The sequence below is a fragment of the Abramis brama genome (genome assembly GCF_963993115.1).
Source record: "Abramis brama genome assembly, chromosome: 4".
Taxonomy (NCBI): domain Eukaryota; kingdom Metazoa; phylum Chordata; class Actinopteri; order Cypriniformes; family Leuciscidae; genus Abramis; species Abramis brama.
Genome location: NC_139966.1, coordinates 51221403 through 51243019, shown reverse-complemented (window position 1 = coordinate 51243019; position 21617 = coordinate 51221403). Strand labels below are relative to the sequence as shown.

The window sequence follows — 21617 nt, the reverse complement described above, 5'->3', positions numbered from 1 at the left end:
TTCACATGAGGGAGAAAAAGTTCCCCACGCAGATTTCGATGTTCCAGTTGGCGCTACTCTGACCAACAGAAATTTGTTTGATTTTAAAGTGTCTCCTGTGTAAACTGTGCTGTATACATCATAATGACAATAACATTTTTTGAAATATCGCTAATGTGACCGCTGAAATATGTCCTATCATTTTAATGATGGAAAATTAAGCAGCATACACTATATCAGGTTTCCTCAAATCCAGCCCTGGAGGGCCACTGTCCTGCAAAGTTTAGCTCAAGCATGATCGAACTCACTTACCTGGAATTTTCTAGTAACTTTGAAGACCCTGACTGGCTTGTTCAGGTGTGCTTGATTAGGGTTGGAACTAAACTCTTCAGGTCAGTGGCCCTCCAGGACTGGATTTGAGGAACCATGCACTATATGAATAGTTTTGCTGTGAAAATACTTAATACTTGGCTGTATTGTCCTCTCTTTCAGGGGTGCTGGCACGGGTGGTCTTGGATTGGCCATTGAGGGTCCATCAGAAGCTAAGATGTCTTGTAAAGACAACAAAGATGGCAGCTGTAGTGTGGAGTATATTCCTTTCACTCCTGGGGAATATGATGTCAACATCACTTTCGGAGGCCTGCCTATCCCAGGTATGATGTAATTTCCTTCTGTATAATTCATTCCATGGTTTGTTTCTGAGTGAACTCAACACATTAATTAAACATTGACATTGAATTTTAGCAGCTAGAGAATATGAGCGCTGAAGTGTTGATTAAGACATTTAGAAGCAAATAATCATGACATTTTGATTTAAAGCTTGAGTATTTCATACCTCAGAGTCTGTTTGGTCATTTTATGAAGAAAAACTATAACTGTGTAATTTCTGTGGGTGTTTAGGTAGCCCATTCAGGGTGCCTGTGAGGGAGCTGGTGGACCCCAGTAAGGTGAAGTGTTCTGGTCCTGGTCTGGGCAGTGGAGTAAGAGCCCACGTCCCCCAGACCTTCACTGTGGACTGCAGCAAGGCTGGAGTCGCCCCACTGGAGGTGCTGCTGTATGGACCTACAGGTGAAAATAAACTGGAAAAACACACAACGTGTTTGGACAAGGTCCTTGAAGTATATACGTGCTTCAGTTTAGCTTTTAGAAATTGAATTACTAGAATGCCTAGAAAATTGACTTAAAAGTCTTTGAAGTGTAAACAGTATAATTGTGTGTGCTTAGCTAGTCTGAAGAAGTTGTATATACAGTATATGCATATTCATACTTAGTATATATACATCATAAGTGATTTAGAAGCAAGTTCCCCTCACAGGATTTCTTCTTTTGCCAATTTCAAAGCATTCGGTGGCAATTGCCTTGTTCTTGTACAGTTAAATGCCCAGAGTTTGAATTTAATAAATAGCTTTTATCAATGTGGGGCATGCATTACATCAAAGAAACATTTAGTATTGTTCAATACCGTTCAAAAGTTTCAGTAAGAAATACATTTATTCAGTAAGGATGCATTACATTGATCAAAAATGACAGTAAAGACATTTAAAACAATTATATTTTAAATAAATACTGTAGTTTTAAACTTTCATAAAAGAATATATTGAAAAGAAAAGATATATTGCAGTTTCTATCACATTAAGCAGCACAACAGTTTTCAACATTGATAATTCTAAGAAATGTTGCTTGAGCAGCAAATCAGCATTAGAATGATTTTTGTAGAAGGATCATGTGACACTGAAGACTGGGGAAATGATGCTGAAAATTCAGCTTTGCCATCACAGGAATAAATTAGATTTTAAAATATATTAAAATATATTTCCTTAGTTAAAACAGTTCTCATAAATTGTAATAATATGCCACAATATTACTGTTTTTACTGAATTTTTGATCAAAAAAAAAAAAAAAACTCACTGACCCCAAACTTTTGAACGGTAGTCAATATTGAAAATTCATTTTTAGATTATAAATGACTCTAGGTTAAAGAGCACAAACAAGCATCAGAGAGGTAAACTGTGTTATTTTTGTAGGGATGACAGAGCCGGTGAATATCACAGACAACGGTGATGGCACCCACACAGTAATCTACACTCCTGCTAAAGATGGGCCGTACACTGTCTGTGTCAAGTATGCAGACCAAGAAGTGCCACGCAGGTGAGCGGGCTGCTTAAAGTATTAATAAAGTCTTAATGACATGAGTAGTCTATGTGTGGTATGACCAAACATAGCCAAACTTCAGTGCTGGTTTTGAAATTAGAAGAGCACTTCGACATAAAGGAAGTATGTGATCATTGCATATATCTGTTCCTCTATTTTCCCCTTTTCAGTCCATTTAAGATCAAGGTTTTGCCCGCTCATGATGCCAGTAAAGTCCGTGCCAGCGGTCCCGGCCTAAATGCTTCCGGGGTGCCAGCCAGCCTGCCGGTGGAGTTCACCATTGATGCCCGTGATGCAGGGGAGGGTCTTCTCACCGTACAGATACTGGTGAGTGACATCAGCACTCGCTCAGGCCTCTTTTTTGAGATGTTTTAAGACAAGAAGGTTTCCCTTGATGATCACTTGTGCTTTAAAAGCCAATGTCCTGCCCTCCGCTTCCCTCTGCCCTGACCTCTGACCTCTTCCCTGCTGTCGCTGTAGGGTCCGGATGGTTGCAGGCAAGAGGCCTCTGTGTATGTGGAGGACTGGGGTAGGAGGGTGTGGGAGAACCACATTGTAAAGGGCACCATCCCCTTCCATATTCTTAGGAAAGGATGTGTAAGGCGGCCCCTCCTTTCAGCCTCCTCTTGTTGTTATAACTCACCGTGTCTGGCGTCTCTCCCATCAGCCTTGGGCCCCTAAGCTGTACACCCTACCCCAGTTCCCCTGCTCCTTTGACTGCTTTTTTCCCTTCAATTATTCCCTAGTTTTTCCTTAGTTATTCCCTACTTCCTTGTTTCATATTTGTTCCCTAATAATGGGAACAATTGGGAATAATCTATCTATCTATCTATCTATCTATCTATCTATCTATCTATCTATCTATCTATCTATCTATCTATCTATCTATCTATCTATCTTGTGTCCTCTCGGTTCATGCATACCACATTCAATGACAATTAAAAGCAAGAAGTAACTTGGGAATTGTCATTTCTTGAGGATGATCCTTGTTTTTTTATAATCATACTACTTCCCATTCTAAAAAGGAAGGGAGAAAACTTCACTTCAACCAAAACGGGTGTTTCTAAACTGCACACGAGCAAAAGCATCCAAAAACATTTTCATCTTGCGCAAAAGTGGCGTCTATGGATGTGAGAGTGAACCTTTCTCCCAGGCAGCCATACTTGATCATTTTGTGCCTGTCAAGGGGACCCTTAATGTTGCCCTCTAGTGGTCACTGTGGACTGACCTGTCATTAGATTTAGGCTAAACCCTACATGTGGTTTTCCACTACATGACTAACAGTCAGAAATGCTTGATATGTAATATGAATGAGTAATATTGCCTTGTTGAATATTTGCTACTTTTATTTTAGCCACTACTCAAAACTTAATAGAAAAGAGGATTTCCTACGAATATATGCTCATTCGCATGAACACACTTTAACAACTCATTGCTTTTGCAGGACCCAGAAGGAAAGCCAAAGAAAGCCAATATTCGGGATAACAGAGATGGAACGTACACCGTATCCTATGTCCCGGATATGACAGGGCGCTACACTATTACAATCAAATATGGCGGGGATGAGATTCCATACTCCCCCTACCGCATCCATGCACTGCCCAGTGGAGATGCCAGCAAATGCCTTGTGACAGGTCAGTTACAGATGTCTATGTCCCACCCCTTTGTGGCCTTTTATAGTGATGTATTGCTGTTCATTACTGTTATTATTAGTGTCTTGTGGTCTATTGCTTTATAAAAATGCAATCTCAGCACTAGTTGGTTTATTTTTAAGACCGAGCATCTTATGCACACCTTTATGATCATGAATTATAACAAATCTTTCTGTTTATGTGTAGTGTCGATTGGGGGACACGGACTGGGTGAGTTACCTCTTTCGATCTTTGCCAGCCTTTTATCTGGGATCAGTTTAGGCCACTCTTTTTCATTGAGATGTAAGGCATAAAGTGGCCCCATTTGAATTCGCTCCATAACTGTGTCTCTGTCTGATTGGAGTAGAACATTTTATTGTAATTGGTGTAGAAAATGTTTTGTACTCTTTAATATAATTGCTTTGTGGCTGTACCATGGTCAGGCTCAGGGCTCGGACCCACCATTCAAATTGGCGAGGAGACCGTTATCACTGTGGATGCAAAGGCTGCTGGGAAGGGGAAGGTCACCTGCAAAGTGTCAACTCCAGATGGGGCGGAGCTAGACGTGGATGTGGTGGAGAATGCGGACGGAACATTTGATATCTATTATACTGCTCCAGAACCTGGGAAATACGTCATCACCATTCGCTTTGGAGGAGAGCACATTCCCAACAGTCCCTTCCATGTGGTGGTAAGCACCTCTGTATTATGTATCTGCATTATGATTTTTGCATTTTATAATAATTCTAAATATTTTGTATATGTTTGTGTACAGTATGTACACTACCGTTCAAAAGTTTGGGGTCAGCAAGATTTTTGTAATGTTAAGTCTGTTATGCTCACCATCATATTCCATGATTTTTTGATGAACAGAAAGCTTAAAAGAACAGCATTTATTTGAAATAGTAATCTTTTGCAACAATATAAATGTTTGTACTGTCATTTTTTATCATTTTATTGTGTCCTTGCTGATAAAAGTTTTAATATCTTTCAAAAAAAGAAACCTTACTGACCCTGTACCTTTTTTTTTTTTTACCCAGACGATCATAAATAATTCCAAAATATGGCTAAAGTGCATGGTGTGTGTTTACAAAATAATCATTCTCCCAAATAGAAACTTTTATTGTACTTCATTCATTGAGAATGAATTTAACTTAGCAATTCAATTCCAGTTCAGTGGGTCGAATTGAATTAGCTGCATGTAAATGTGTGTTCTGTGAAGCCCTAAACATGTGACCACCTCCTTCTCCAGGCATCTGATACCATCCCTATAATTGAGGAACCGTGTGATAAACTGCAGTTACAGCAGCCCTACGCCCCCTACAAGGGTTACACCCCTCACTGGGTACACACCACCCGTAGCCATCAGATAACATCCTAAATGCTTTCTGCTCCTCAGCCTTTATCATTATACCTTTTCATTTCCTCCATCTTTGCAAAAATTTCCATGAGCTTTGCTGCTGACATCTGTTTAACAAGTTATTAAAACGGCTAGTTGGCTGATCATGCATTCGTAGAGTTAATGAATCGGTTGTTGATCTCCCATTGCAGAGGCGGTGTTTTGCACAAGTCTCTTTTATTTGGCTTTGTAGCTGCTGCTTTTATTTCATCTATTGCAGCTCAACCAGTCAGGCCCTTGTCTGTTTTTCTTTCTTTTTTTCAGTCATTAATCCTTTGCATGCACTTTCTGCTCACTGTCCTTAGTTAGCAGTGCAGTGATGCTGAAATCTCTTTCTCTCCCAGGCCACTGAGGAACCAGTCACTGCAGTGGATGCCATGGAGCCAATGCTCCGCCCATTCAATCTTGTCATTCCATTTACTGTGCAAAAGGGGGAGATTACAGGTATTAATACTTATTCATTAATAAAATAATTAATTAATAAAAATAACTATGTAATAATTTATTAATAAACAAATAGATAATCATTAGAGGTACCTGCAAAGGCAAAAATATTTTAACAAACCTTTTTTGACCCTGGGCCAGTAAGCAACACCCTGACAACCAGCCTCTTGTGAAAATGAAGTACACTTTGACATGCTGTTTTAAAAGAGTATTTATTATAGAAATAAAAGATTGTACTTAAGCGCAAACTGAATGTAATGTTTTCAGACACTTAAATGCATGGTTTTTTTTATACAAAAGCATGACAAAACATTAAAATATAATGATTTAAAGTAAACCATTACAAAGTGCACTTTTTAAAAGTTTACTTAAATGTGTTAATAATAATAATAATGAAAGTACACTTATGTGGCCTTTTAATTCAATCATATTATATTGTCTGCAACTGCATGTAGAGTTTTAAAAAAATATATACTGTATGTTTAGGATTTTAAGTATACTACACTTGCACATTCGTTACAATCAATACACAATTCTGTCTTTTTCCAGGTGAGGTACGTATGCCTTCTGGTAAGACCGCCCGTCCCAACATCACTGATAACAAGGACGGGACGGTGACAGTCAAATACGCCCCCACCGAGAAGGGCCTGCATGAGATGGACATCAAATATGACGGGAATCACATACCAGGTACCCAAACAATCAGACATTTGCGCTCAAATCGGGAAATGTAATAGTTATGTTGTATTTGACATGGATCATCTGGAAACATGAAGTGACACTCTTTTAATGTCTTCCTACAGGAAGTCCACTGCAGTTCTATGTAGATGCCATTAACAGTGGGCATGTGAATGCACACGGCCCTGGTCTGAGTCACGGCATGGTCAACAAATCTGCCACCTTCACAATCGTCACTAAGGACGCTGGAGAAGGTAACACACAAACCAAGCCTGGCAGCCTCACAGTCGCATTGCATTAGTCTCATATTACCCGACTTTTGATTATCCACATCTTGACTAATTCTCCACATCTTGGATTATTCTCATCTTCTCTCAGGAGGTCTGTCTTTGGCAGTGGAGGGCCCCTCTAAGGCAGAGATCAGCTGTAAGGATAATAAAGATGGCACCTGCACCGTGTCCTACCTGCCAACGGCCCCAGGAGACTACAACATAATCGTCAAGTTTGATGACAAGCACATTGCTGGAAGCCCCTTTACAGCCAAGATCACAGGTTGGTGTTTGCGTGTGCCCAAATATGGCTATGAGTGAGAGAGAGAGAGAGAGAGGATGAACAAGAGAGGGCAAAGTTATGTCTCTCCATTATGTCTGTGAATCACTAAATTAGCTGGCGTGTGTATTTATGTGTGTGCGCATGCCATCACACCTGGAGAATTTAACCACATCTGTAAAATGCTTCTAAAAGTAGTAGGCAGAATTTTTAGAAACAGGAAGCAGCTGTTTCCCCCCTCCTCCAGTCTCACTCTCACTTTGCCCCTCTATTTCTCTCTGTGACGGAACTGGGGTTGCACCCGCACAACGAATGCTTATTTTAATAATTGGATAATATTTTCTAATTATAATAAATAAATAAACAAGAACTACTTTGAAAAGTTTGGGGTCGGTAAGATTTTTGATAGAAGTCTCTCATACTCACCAAGACTTCATTTATTTGATCAAAAACACAGTAAAAACATTAATACTGTGAAATATTTTTTTGTTTTGCATTTTAATATGTTTTAAAATGGAATTTATTCATGTGATGGCAAAGCTGATTTTTTTTTTAATATTTTAATCATTCTAATATGCTGTTTTGAAACATTTCTCCTTCTCAAATCAGTTGAAAACGGTTGTGCTGTTTAATATTTTTGTGTAAACCATGATTTTTTTGATGAAAAGAAATTCAACTTGATGAGTACATAGAATTCTTTTTTTTTTGTTACAATTTATGTCTTTACTGTCACTTTTTATAATATTTTTTATTATATTGCATATCTTTTTAGTTTTTTAACATTTTAAATAAATAAATAAATAAATAAATAAATAAATATATATATATATATATATATATATATATATATATATATATATATATATATATATATAAATATAATATATAAATAAATAAATAAATAAATAAATATATATATATATATATATATATATATATATATATATATATATATATATATGTATTAAAAGTTACTATTGATTATGGCTTCTCACTTTATTCTCTCACATTCTTGATAAAGGCGATGACTCCATGAGGACTTCTCAGCTGAACGTTGGCACGGCCACAGACGTGTCTCTGAAGATCACAGAGACGGACCTGAGCTCCCTGACCGCGAGTATCAGAGCCCCATCTGGCAACGAGGAGCCCTGCCTGCTGAAGAGACTGCCAAACAGACACATCGGTAAGTCACTCATCGAGCCTGCCAGCACCTACCTGCGTCATGACTGAACTGATAAAGCAACCTGTACAAAAGCCAGATCATATTATGTTTAGGCAGGACATGATGTGCAGGTAGTTTTAGTGGGAAGGGCATTCTTTTTCTAGACAGCATTTAATTGGACAAATGTTTATGTACACCCCTGCAAATAAGAATCACTTATAATATTTAGGTCCATTTTTCCAGAAGGGAAAGACTGGGAATGTAATTATAACACTTTCAGAAACTAGACTAATTTTGGGAGTTTCCCAAAACAAGAAAGTATGAGTCCTCTGAAACTTTCTGACCTAGTGATGCCTTAGGATTTGTCTCAAAAACGTTATTTGAGACTCAGAGCTCCTTCCTGTGATTTCAAAGAGAATCAACTATAAGCTCAGAAAAGGCTTTTGATGTAAAGCCAAAACCTGAGGCCTATCACTTTTGTTAGATATGATAGTGCTACCATAAAAAACTCTGATTAAACCTGAACAAAGACCTGTCCCGTTGCTCTTTTCCTTAGGAATATCCTTCACTCCTAAGGAGGTGGGAGAGCATGTGGTCAGTGTAAAGAAGAATGGAAAACACGTGACCAACAGCCCATTCAAGATCATGGTGGGCCAGTCTGAGATTGGAGATGCCAGTAAAGTGAAGGTGTTTGGAAAAGGTCTGATTGAAGGACACACCTTTGAAGTGGCTGAGTTTATCGTGGACACCAGAAGTGCAGGTAAATGGTATTCTAGGTGTCCATTATGCACTTATGGTACACTTCAGTTTTGACCCAAATGCTTAGTGCATGCGCACTTTCGAATGCATAGTCTTTAGGTTCACTGAAAAGTTGAGCTACTTTTGCACACTGTATTAAAGCATGCATAAATCCCACTTGGTCTGTACATTAGGTTATGGAGGTCTGGGTCTGTCTATCGAGGGGCCAAGCAAAGTTGACATTAATTGTTCGGATGTGGAAGACGGAACATGCAAAGTGACCTACTGCCCAACCGAACCCGGAACATACATCATCAACATCAAATTCGCAGACCAACACGTGCCAGGTACTGCACAGACCTCAAACATGCGTGCTTTCTGAGGTGGGCGACTCTCAAACTCTTCATGTCGTTCCACAGGAAGTCCATTTACAGTGAAGGTTCTGGGCGAGGGACGAATGAAGGAGAGTATTACCAGAAAGAGGCAGGCGCCCTCGATCTCCACGGTGGGCAGCACTTGCGACCTCAACCTCAAGATTCCAGGTGAGCAGAAATTGCATAATGCCTAGTAGGTACTATATTTGGTTTGGTTATTAGTTAAGCTTATGTTTTGTATAGTATGAATATGGGTAGTAAGAATGAAATTTGGACATACTACATCCACCATGTTGTCACTGTCATGTGACCTACCAGCGTCAGTTGCGTTGCTTCACTGCCATGCACATCTCTTTTACTGTGGCCTCATGGGATAGTGAAGTGTTCATCAGATGCACTTCAGAATCAAAAGTAGTAGGTCATGCGGGTACTTTTCGCTTACTGTCCTATGAATTCGGACATACAACTTGTCTCACACCTATGTTCTGTTTTACGCCTACTATGTAGTTGGGAAGTAGGCATATTCGGACACAGGGTTTGTCTCCTTTCCCACCTGTTTCTCACTGACTCCCACTGTCATGTCACTTCCTGTCTCTCGAATCAGAATTTGAAACTGTATAGAATTTAATTTTAGATAAAAAATTAAAAAAAAGAATACAGAATTTGTTTCCATTCTACTCGGAAGCTTGCATTTCCTGTTTCTCTTTTTTCACTGCTTCCCTCCTTCTTCCTTCTCCTCTTTCCTTTTTCCTCTGTCTCCTGGGTTCCTCACCTGTAGGGAACTGGTTTCAGATGGTGACGGCTCAAGAGCGGCTCACCCGTACCTTCACCCGCAGCAGCCACACCTACACACGCACAGAACGCACAGAGATCAGCAAGACCCATGCAGGCGAGACCAAGAGAGAAGTGCGGGTGGAAGAGAGCACCCAGGTGGGGGGCGACCCCTTCAGGAACGTATTCGGTGGATTTCTGGGCAGGGAGAGCCTGGGACCCTTCAGCAGCGGCCAGGGCCGACAATCAGAGGGTGTGTGCATGTGTGTGTGTGTGTTTGTGTGCGTTGATTGCTGGTTAAAGGGAAATTTTTCCTTTTTACCCGCCTGAAATGTTCCAAATCTGAGAGATTTGAGGGTGAGTAACTGATAACAGAATTCGTTTTTGAGTTTTGCAGCTCTTACAAGTTTCAGTTTGTGTTATTGTGTATGTGTGTGTGATGAAGTCATGGTATGTGTGTGTTTATGGGGTTTTTGAGTGGGAGTGAACGCACTCTTTCCACTGCAGACATTTATGACAGGAGAACCGAGCTGGAAAATCTGAGCAGCCGTCAGCTCTGTGGCCAGCTCAGCCAAAACATCTTCTTTTATAGAAGAAATGCCTGAAATTTTATGTGGAATGGTTTATACGTGTGCCTGTCTCTTTTCTCTTCTCTCCTTCTCTTTCTCATACACTCAACGCCGTCCCTCTTTCTCTCTCAGGTGAATCAGGTACACAGGAGATGACCGCACAGGTGACGAGTCCCAGCGGGAACACGGATGACGCTGAGATCGTAGAAGGAGAGGACAGCGCCTATAGTGTGCGCTTTGTGCCGAAGGAGATGGGCCCCCACACCGTCAATGTCAAATACAGGGGCCAGCATGTCCCCGGAAGCCCTTTCCAGTTCACTGTGGGGCCCCTTGGAGAGGGAGGGGCCCACAAGGTTCGGGCCGGTGGTACTGGACTGGACAGGGGTGTGGCTGGAGCTCCAGGTAAGAGACAGGAAGCAGTATTAGTATTGATATTGTTAATTAAAAACTATATTTAAAAAAATCTGTTAATTTATGTAACTCTGAAATAAAATAAAATGTAGGGTTAGGTTAGGGTTATTTAAATAAAGTATTAGATTAAAAATGTAAAAAAAAAAAATCAAATTAGAGATGTTACCTTGGAAACTAACTGATATAAAATAAATTGAAGCACTAAAAGTACTAAAACTGAAATAAAATTATAAAAATAACATTTTAAAAAAATCAAATAACAAAATTGCTAAAACAGAAGCTAAAATTTAAATTTAAACTTTTAAATAAAAAAAGATATATAAAAACAAAACCTTATTCAAAATATTAATAAATACTATAATTTATATACATATATACATTATATACATTTATATACATTTATATACTATAAATCCTAAAATAACACTGACAGGAAGTCAGGCACTGTTTATCTGGGATAGTGCGAACATTACTTTAGACCACTGAGGTCTACCAGTGTTTTTTTTAAATCTTTTTTTAATGTGTGATTTTTAGCTGAGTTTAGTATCTGGACTCGTGAGGCGGGTGCTGGTGGTTTGTCCATAGCGGTTGAGGGGCCCAGCAAAGCAGAGATTTCCTTCGAGGACAGGAAGGACGGTTCCTGTGGGGTGGCCTACGTAGTACAGGAGCCTGGTAAGTGCTAGTGCTGATTTTCAAATACACAGATATGTTTTACAATCTCTCATTCTCTCATTTCATTTATATATTTCATTTCAGGTGACTACGAGGTGTCAATCAAATTTAATGATGAACATATCCCAGACAGCCCTTTCATCGTTCCCATTGCATCACTGTCAGATGATGCCCGCCTTCTTACCATCACCAGCCTGCAGGTGAGTGACTCCAGATCAAACACACTCACGCAGAGAGGCCTCGTTATTCTCTGTAGCAGCGGGACAGGTGAGATTCAGGGACTCTTGAGAGCGGATGGCAGCTTATTTATCAACACACTCTTTGAGAGACTGTGAGAGCACTTGATGGAGAGCACAGAACAGCTTATCATAAGATGAGACAAGTGTACTTGCAGTTCCCTTCACGAAGGGAGTTTCTCTGGAAAGACAAAAGAGCATGGCAAAGTAGTTTTTATGTTGGCCGTTGTGAATGTGCTTGCTGAGAAAGACACATCTTTACATACTCAGCTTTGAAATGCTGAAGATTAGATGAAATACTACGTCTGCCTGGCTCTCTCAGCAGGAGACGGGTCTGAAGGTGAACCAGGAGGCCTCGTTTGCCGTTCAGCTGAACGGAGCGAGAGGAGCGATTGATGCGAAGGTGCACACACCGTCTGGAGCAGTGGAGGAGTGTTACATCACTGAGCTAGACAATGGTGAGCATATGGGCACATACTCACGCATAGAAAAAAGACAAGGGAATTATTTGATCTATAATTAATTATATGATTTTATATATTTTTATTATTTTATTAAACATTTTTTATTATAGAATTGTATTATTATTAATATAATATAGTATTTTTTAAATATTATATATCATTTAAATATATGTAATATATTATTGTATTCGTTAAATATTTTATTTCATTACTTTGTATATTATTATTTATATATTATTTTTGCTTTATATATTATGATTGTTATTTACATTTATAGTATATAAATAATTATGCATTATGTAATATATAACGTTATCAAACAATTTGTATTATTATTATTTTGCATTATTAATATGATTATTTATATATATATTTTTTGTTATATATTATTATTATTATTATCATTATTATTATTTATATTATGTAAATATTTGCATACTTTAACATTTAATATATTCTTTTTAAAATCCATTATTTTGTATTATTGTGTCATTTTATATATTATTCATGTTTTTCTTTTTCTTTTTTATTATTATGTTATATAAATATGTTATAATATTAAACCATATTATACTTTTTAAATTATATTGCATTCTTCTTATTATTATTTACATGTATAGTATATAAATATTTATGTAATATATTATATTATTTTATTTTGTATTATTATTTTTATATATTGTTTTTGTTGTTATTATTTGTATTATTATTATTTATATTATCTAAATATATGTATACATTGCTTAATATATTATAATATATTATTTTAAACATTAATTTTCATTATATTATTTTGTTGTTTTGTGTATTATTCAAGTTTTTTCTTATTTCTTATTCTTATTATTATATTATATAAATATGTTATATTATTTTATTAAATCATTTTTATATATTTTTATTTTGTGTATTATTAATTATACAATAATAATTTTATTTATGCATTTTATTTATAATGTGTTTTTCTCATACCCAAAGCGCTACAAAAACTGAAAATTGAGGTAAAATAGAGAAATGCAGACATTAACAATAACAGGAAATACAATAAATACAGTAAAACAATCGATAACATTATGCAACACCCTACAAACTAGATGTACCGCATGGCGGTACAAAATATGACCGCCACTCAGGCCTGCACTGGCTTTCCACAAAAAGAAATGACGTGGAGCAATTTGGCTGTATTGCGTGTTTATGTATATACCTAAAAAAAGTAGTAGTATGTGCATGTCTGTCTGTGTGTGTATGTGTGTGTGTTTGTGTATGTGTGTGTCTGTGTGTGTGTGTGTCTGTGCGTGTATGTATGCGTGCGTACATGTGTGTGCGCGTGTGTGTTTGTGTGTGTGTCTGTGCATGTGGATTTGTATGTGTGTGTGTATGGGTGTGTGTCTGTGCGTGTGGATGTCAGTGTGTGTGCATGCTTGCGTTTGTTTGTATTCCTGCATGTGTGTGTGTGACAGTTAGGGTTGCCAACTTCAGAAAAGGAAAATGCGGGACAATCGTGGTTATTTATAGGAAAATGAGGGACACTCAAAATATTTGTACTGTATCACACAGTGTACGTCATTTCAGTGTCTGCAGTTAAGTTTGTGTTTAAAAGGTTATCAGACATAAACACATTTGTATTGCTTAACCTATTTATGTATTTAATTCTAAAAATAATTTTAATGTCATACATGAAAAAAGTCACATTACAAACAAACCATAGTTCAAAATAACAGCATTTATCTAAAATCGAAAGCTTTTTTAACATTATACACTAGGCTTACAGTTCAAAAGTTTGGGGTTAGTAAGATTATTTTTTGGGGAAAAAAATAAAGAAAGTAATTGCCTACTTTTATTCAGCAAGGATGCATTACATTAATCAAAAGTGACAGTTAAGATAATGTTACAAAAGCTTTCTATGTACTTTCTAAAAGCTTTAAAACATTAATAATAATCAGAAATGTTTTTTGAGCATATTATTCCCTCAGGTAGATTACATGTTTTCTTGCGTGGCTGGATGTTAGACTCATGAACAATAATCACGTTGTTTGCATTCGCCAAAATTGATTAGCCGAAATCAAAACGTGGACAGTGAAAGGAAATTACCGTTAGCGCGAGACGAGTCCGGCTTGAAGCGGAAGCGACCAGACGGCAGAGGATGTTCGCAAATCAAACAATGATTTGTCTCAAAACAGTGATTAAAAAAAGCTGTGATTGGATGATGACAGGTGTCGGTGATCATTCTCAAGTGTCGTGGTCAGCACTGCTGCTGTTGCTGTTGTATCAGTCAGTGGTTTATCAGCTTGTCAAAAAACGGGACACGGGAGGTCACGCAAGGGACAAATAAATTAGGCCCAAAATGCGGGACGTCCCGCCTAATTCGGGACAGTTGGCAACCTTAGTGACAGTATCATCCTAAACCAGCAACCCTTCGCTCAACACCACCATCTACAGGCCGATGAGTGTACAGTCACTAAATGTGCACATAAATGAATTTATTTTATACCCCCCCATGGATGAAATTCTACGAAACTTAGCATACCCCCAGAGGATGTCAAGTTAATCATACACATGAAATATGGTGCAGTTCTGAACATCTCAACCCAAAAAGGGGCGATTAAAGCAGAATAATATTGCATTTTCATTTTTTATGGGAGGGGTGCAAATCACAAATGAGTGATTATGGGCTAGGTTGATGTGGGCCCTTAAGAGCAACATACCATAAAAATTTCTTCATCCTCGGTGCCACGGTTCAGGTAGTTATTTAGGAAAAACTGCATTTTTTGGGTTTGGGGGGGCCCAGCGCGGGGGGGGAGTGGCCCCCGGGGACCAAACGGAATTTTTCCGTAAAAGTCTAGTGGGGCTACATGCCCACCAAATTTCATGTTCCCCGGTGTTTCGGTGACCCTGGTATCGTTGACGAAAAATTCAGTAGATGACGAAAAAAAAAAAAAAAAAAAACTTTGACAATCCCTATATGACCGCTTTCGCTAGCTACGCTAGCGGCGGTCATAATTATGATCACTGTATTATTTAAAGACACACTAGAACTGATGTCAGTTTAGAGTATATGGATATAGATTGGATTTGAACTTATTCAACATCGCATGCCTGTTTGTGCAGATAAACACGCCATACGGTTTATTCCACGGGAGAACGGCGTCCACTCCATTGATGTCCGTTTTAACGGGAGTCACATCCCAGGCAGTCCCTTCAAGATCCGTGTAGGGGAACCCGGCCAGGCGGGAGATCCAGGAATGGTGACTGCTTTTGGGCCCGGACTGGAGGGGGGAACTACAGGTATGACGCCAACCAACCAAGCAGCCAATCACGAGTGTTAAGACACAAACGCACATACATTCACTCAATTCATCTCATCCTTCACAGGTGTACCCTCGGATTTCATTGTAAACACGTGTAACGCTGGGTCAGGAGCTCTGTCGGTTACCATTGACGGCCCATCGAAAGTGAAGATGGATTGTCAGGAATGTCCAGAAGGATACAAGGTCACATACACACCCATGGCTCCCGGCAGCTACCTCATCTCCATCAAATATGGAGGACCGCAGCATATTGTCGGCAGTCCCTTCAAAGCCAAAGTCTCCGGTGAGACATCACACACTACGTTAGACTATGCGTTTTTTGCTCTCTACATACAGGACTGACACAGAGACAGGTGTGGTGACTCAGGACACATATCTGGAAGGTAGTCGGGACCTTCAAAAAAAGCTGCTTATAGCACCTTGAAATCAACACCTGAAGCAGTGTCACAGTTAGCCAAAGGGTAGTCCTTGGACAAAATGCTACAAATTACAAGTATTATTAATATAAAAATATCATACAAATATAGAAAAATAAATTATTAAGATGATTATAAACAAAAAAACAGCATTGTTGAAATAGGAAAGCCTGATTATGAGATGATCAGGCAGGATTATTTTGCAATATGATGGAGTGGATTTGAAACCTCACAAGCTTACAAAACTATGAAAATGTGTGAAACTGTTTACTTGCGTTTGACATGGTAATGATTTAAAGGCAAAACTACCAAATGGAACAGCAACTCATCTTTCATGAAGCAAATCAATAAAAAGAAATTCACTCTTCCAGGCGCACGTCTGTCCGGCGGACACTCTCTACACGAAACGTCATCGGTTCTGGTGGAAACGGTGACAAAATCATCCTCGGTGGCCGGATCTTTCTCTACTCTGCCAAAGTTCTCGTCTGATGCCAGTAAGGTGGTCTCCAGGGGGGCCGGACTCTCCAAAGCCTTCATTGGCCAGAAGAACACCTTCACGGTGGACTGCAGTAAAGCAGGTACAGAACTTGTTCGAGCATTCATGCATGGATTTGTACATAATGCACATTTACAGATGACTTTTATTTTTGCAGGGACAAACATGTTAATGGTAGGAGTGCACGGGCCAAAGACTCCCTGCGAGGAAGTCTACGTCAAACACATGGGCAACAGAATGTACAATGTCACATACACAGTGAAGGAGAAAGGAGACTACATCCTCATAGTCAAATGGGGTGAAGAAATGGTTCCCGGAAGCCCTTTCCACGTCACAGTGCCTTAAAAGACTGTCTTTAGATCCTCTCCACTATGCAAAGACTCTACTGATCGTCCTGGGAAAGAGACGGGACTCACCGACAATGCCTTTTCATGACATATTAACTCACTGTGTTTTACAAATAATCAAGAAAACGTTCTATATCTGCATACGCTTTATCCAAAAGCTTCATTATGTGTTCATTTCACGCTCGGTTATGTATCTTAACTTTTTTTTTATGATGTTATTTTAGATGTTGTGAGACTAGAGAATGTTTGAAGCAGAAGTGAATGATAAAATGGTTTTGCACTGCCCAGCAGTTGCTGTTTTGAAGATGCTACATGCTAAATCACGTCCACCCTGTTACCAGTCAAGTTACTGTCCGGACCATTTACAGACTTAATTTAACAGCTGAGTTATTTAATCTTTTTTTTATTATTATTATCTAATGCTAAATCTGGTCTTATTTTTATGATGCAATAACATCATTTAGTCTCTGAGTCTGGACTAGGTTTGCACCCGGTCCTCCTGATCAAGGGCTTAGTTTGAGCAGGGAAAGCCTGATATTTTAGTCCTAGTGGACTAGGTTTAGGCTCACACTGGGTCTAAACCGGTCCCGGGTGGCCCAGCACCCCTGCAGACTGGGTTGTGTGATTGGTTAGATGAGATTTCTTTTCTTTTTTACCAAACGGTGTAGCAAAAACCGTTCAGCATGTGAATGTTTGAAATCCCACAGTTTTTACAGTGACTATATTAAAGAGCAACATTTTATAGTGATTTTATATGGATGAATTTAAAATAGAAATGTTGGAGAAACACTAATTTTGTTTGATATTTTATTCTACTGTTTGGTAAAACTGTGCTGGCATATTAAAATTTGAATTGATGATGTGCTGTTTATTGATGTCCATATTATGTTACATTACATTACATTACATTACATTACAATACATTATATTATATTATATTATATTATATTATATTATATTATATTATATTATATTATATTATATTATATTATATTATATTATATTATATTATGCATCTGTAGCTCCTGGACAGAATGTTAGTCACCCTAAATATAAAATCAAAATGATAAAAAATTAAAGTTAATAAGTCAAGTTAACCAAAATAATAAATGAATATACAATAACATATCAACATGTGCCATATATTAATAAAACTAACAATAAGTAACGTTTAAAAGCATTTTCTCCATGACTGTAAGTCGTGTGTTTGTTTCATTCGCAGCCTCTAGAGGGCGATCGTATACTATTTCAATGCCAGGTGTAGTTAATGAGGTATTAGATAATTAGAGGCTCAATCACTGCATGCTGGCCGGGAGAAAAGCTCTTTCAGGTCAGTGTTTGAGCTAAACTGATTTAAAATAACAATATTTCCGATGAATCCCAGATAAATACGTGAAAGATGTTTCAAATAAATAAGCACAGCAGTCTTTCTGTTATCAAGTGTATCAGTATCTTGAGAGAGATGAGCTTCCTCTCAGTTCTCATCACTAACACAGTAACTTGAGTGAACTACATTAAACATATCAGGAGGAAAGAGGCAAATAAGAGTGGAATGGTGTTCCAACTGAGATTAATCAACCAATACACTCCGGGAATGAAACATTTCAGGGCCTGAAGTGTATCAAATATGTGTGTGGTGTAATGTGAAATGCTCAAATTATCAAGCTCTTGAGGTTTCTTTCCAGTTTAATGAGCAGAATATAAACGCATAACTTTGTTTTCCTGATTCTGATCTTGCCCCATAATTTGAAAGTGTAATATTCCCAGCCTTTATATATATTCTGCTCTTCTATCATCATATCAGAGGCCAAATAAATATAAAAAAGCTGGAATATGTCAGTCACTTTATATAGGTATTGCTCGATTTGGGCTTTCATATTGATCGATGACCATTTTGTTAAAGCAGGAATCTATGCAACATGGATGCGAGGAAGATGAGGATAAAGAGGATCGCAGAACGACCATCTACTTCCTCGGGAACGTTGGTTGAGTAAGATCAATTATTGTCTTTACTCATTCACAGGTGCGCGCTATGGCATACTTGATTCTGATTGGTCAATCGCGGTTTCCTGCGGTCAGATTTTTCTTACGTTTCCTAATGATTCTACTTCCATCTTCCACTCTCTCTTGTTTCGTACAAACGCAATTGCGCCATCTATCGAATGTAGTGAACATTACCTCATAATAATAGCCCGTTCACACCAAAAACGAAAAGTATCTTATTATTATTAGCGTTCACGCCAACTGATGACATGTTTAGAGCGCGCTGCAGTTATGTAAAACGGGTGAATTCTGATTGGCTGTCAGTGTTTTTATCATAAGTGATACGATATCGATATCGTTCCTTTGTGTCGTCGTTATAGCTGGGATACACTGCGCCATTAGCAGAATTAAAGTTAATACCCTACCTATAATAATAATATTAGCATCCACACAACGATAATGTTCTAAGTGCGCGCTGCTGTGAATGCTCAAGTTCTGATTGGCTGTCATTAATCAGCTGGATCTGAACGTGATTCCAACAATATCGTTCCTCTGTGTTATAGTTGTGGTGTGGATTGAGCAACTCTCGTAGATTTAGAACGATTGTTAAAACTTTGTAGGCGTAGTTATTGGTATCATAACTTGGTTTATAGTCCATTTAGTCCCAGTAAAATTAAAATGGCAGTAGCCTACTACTTTTCTCTGTAGAGGCACAAGTTCAAATGCTGAATTAAATAGGTTATGTATGTATATTCAAATTACAAATGGGAGTTAAAGGTTTCTTCATGTGACTGGCCCCTGTAGGCTCACCGGTCAATCTGATCCCTTTCTGTGCTTTTTATCACCTTTTGCTCTCGGCCTCTGCAATATCCATCCCTAGAACTCTCTTTCTGCAAATAAAGAGATAGATGGCCAGTGGCGGCACCGTCACCTCATCAGTATGTGAACATCCTACTGAAAGGTGCTTGATCTCTACTTTCTTTTTGTCCCTGGGCCAGGCCTCCAGGAACGGGCTACATAGAGCCCATCTTAATGAGATACGGGGGATGACAGGAACCTAATGGATTCCTGGTCATTTGCAATGAGGATGTAAATGGCAATAAAGGCTCTGGGGCTCTGGAATTAAAGCTGCATATTTCTAACGCTGAGTTGCAGTGGAGTCGTTCAGAAGGATTTCTCGTTATAGTGAAAAAGGGAAAGGAAGGGAGAAAAGCCATTTAAAGAGAGCGGGAGCGAGAGGGATTTCAACACCTGGTTGTGTGTGTGGGACAATCACTTAGCAACGTAAATGACCTTGCACCTGTGGATGGAGGCATAGTGGGGCGCACCGTCCTTCCTTTGACTGTGTTTGATTTAGTGGGCTTAATCTCCAGTGGATTGTGACGCAAACCGGGGAGGGTCAACAGGAACAAATGCGTTTTTCTTTTATCTGAAAAGATGGATAGATAGCGACTGTGATTTATTCATAAAATGGTTCTTTTACAGAAGAAATTAATATTATGGATTATGGAAGCTTGTTTCTGCCACATAATAAAAATGAAAGGAAATTGGCAAAACCATCCATTGTCTATTATCAATAGTGTATGTATGCACAGCTCATAGAAGTTACTTTCAAACCAAGCAGCTGTCTGTTGATCAATGGGACAATTTGCAAGAACGACCGAACCTGATGCAAAATCTGCCTGGGAAAATCTTTCCTCATGGAAAATTCCTGATTGCGTGCATTCCTTTTGAAATGACTGCATTTTCCGAATAATGATAACTTCTGCGCCTTAACAGAATATTGGCCGTTCTTAATCCCTTGTTTATTTTTGGAAAATAGTCCTAAAAAAGCCACAGCAGAACACACAGTAATGGAAGAATCAGCGTTTTAGAATGAATCATTTCAATAAATGGTTCATTGACTCGCTCCTCAGACAGCAAAACATCCGGGCCACATCTGGTACATGTGGATTCCAGATGTGGGCCGGGTCTGGGCAGACACTGTTTCTACCACGTAGAAAGAGTCCGTGAAATATCCTCTATAGTAATAATGTGAAAAATGACTGTGTTTTACTGTATTCACACCATGTCAGGTAGTACAGAGGTCACGTGGTACCAATCAGAGCTCTTTTTACGAGTTGGAATTACGGTAATTACGACATGGTGTGGATGCACCTTGAATCTGCAGTGGTCAGGTGGTACAGAGGTCACATGGAACCAGTCAGAGCTCTCTTGAATCTTCAGAGGTCACGTGGAACCAGTCAGAGCTCTCTTGAATCTTCAGAGGTCAGGTGGTACCAGTCAGAGCTCTCTTGAATCTTCAGAGATCAGGTGGTACCAGTCAGAGCTCTCTTGAATCTTCAGAGGTCAGGTGGTACAGAGGTCACATGGAACCAGTCAGAGCTCTCTTGAATCTTCAGAGGTCACGTGGAACCAGTCAGAGCTCTCTTGAATCTTCAGAGGTCAGGTGGTACCAGTCAGAGCTCTCTTGAATCTTCAGAGATCAGGTGGTACCAGTCAGAGCTCTCTTGAATCTTCAGAGGTCAGGTGGAACGAGTCAGAGCTCTCTTGAATCTTCAGAGGTCAGGTGGTACAGAGGTCACATGGAACCAGTCAGAGCTCTCTTGAATCTTCAGAGGTCACGTGGAACCAGTCAGAGCTCTCTTGAATCTTCAGAGATCAGGTGGTACCAGTCAGAGCTCTCTTGAATCTTCAGAGGTAATGTGGAACCAGTCAGAGCTCTCTTGAATCTTCAGAGGTCAGGTGGTACCAGTCAGAGCCCTCAGAAAATTCCCAGTTTACAAGTTGTAATCTTGTAATTCCGACATGGTGTGAACGCACCTTTAACCTCAAATGTTTT

The 21617-nt window shown here is 38.9% G+C and overlaps 1 protein-coding gene across 8 annotated transcripts in view; it reads left to right on the top strand.

Annotated features, from left to right (window-relative positions):
* The window catches only part of flncb (filamin C, gamma b (actin binding protein 280)), a 52943-nt gene extending 35291 nt beyond the window's left edge, over nucleotides 1–17652 (top strand). For 3 of the 8 annotated variants that reach the window (XM_084112677.1, XM_084112675.1, XM_084112681.1), the window contains 25 exons: nucleotides 472–632; nucleotides 880–1047; nucleotides 2004–2127; nucleotides 2301–2457; nucleotides 3575–3764; nucleotides 3969–3992; nucleotides 4205–4452; nucleotides 5014–5106; nucleotides 5505–5604; nucleotides 6154–6294; nucleotides 6408–6536; nucleotides 6661–6834; nucleotides 7853–8014; nucleotides 8550–8753; nucleotides 8926–9078; nucleotides 9151–9273; nucleotides 9884–10129; nucleotides 10578–10847; nucleotides 11391–11528; nucleotides 11613–11728; nucleotides 12087–12222; nucleotides 15334–15510; nucleotides 15598–15816; nucleotides 16321–16527; nucleotides 16603–17652. In XM_084112677.1, coding sequence (XP_083968803.1) covers nucleotides 472–632; nucleotides 880–1047; nucleotides 2004–2127; nucleotides 2301–2457; nucleotides 3575–3764; nucleotides 3969–3992; nucleotides 4205–4452; nucleotides 5014–5106; nucleotides 5505–5604; nucleotides 6154–6294; nucleotides 6408–6536; nucleotides 6661–6834; nucleotides 7853–8014; nucleotides 8550–8753; nucleotides 8926–9078; nucleotides 9151–9273; nucleotides 9884–10129; nucleotides 10578–10847; nucleotides 11391–11528; nucleotides 11613–11728; nucleotides 12087–12222; nucleotides 15334–15510; nucleotides 15598–15816; nucleotides 16321–16527; nucleotides 16603–16790 — 4048 coding nt within the window. In that variant the 3' untranslated portion in view covers nucleotides 16791–17652. The remainder of the gene's footprint in view (nucleotides 1–471; nucleotides 633–879; nucleotides 1048–2003; nucleotides 2128–2300; nucleotides 2458–3574; nucleotides 3765–3968; nucleotides 3993–4204; nucleotides 4453–5013; nucleotides 5107–5504; nucleotides 5605–6153; nucleotides 6295–6407; nucleotides 6537–6660; nucleotides 6835–7852; nucleotides 8015–8549; nucleotides 8754–8925; nucleotides 9079–9150; nucleotides 9274–9883; nucleotides 10130–10577; nucleotides 10848–11390; nucleotides 11529–11612; nucleotides 11729–12086; nucleotides 12223–15333; nucleotides 15511–15597; nucleotides 15817–16320; nucleotides 16528–16602) is intronic. The other 5 variants (XM_084112678.1, XM_084112676.1, XM_084112682.1 and 2 more) reach the window with 3 other exon arrangements.
* Nucleotides 17653–21617: the final 3965 nt, after the last annotated feature.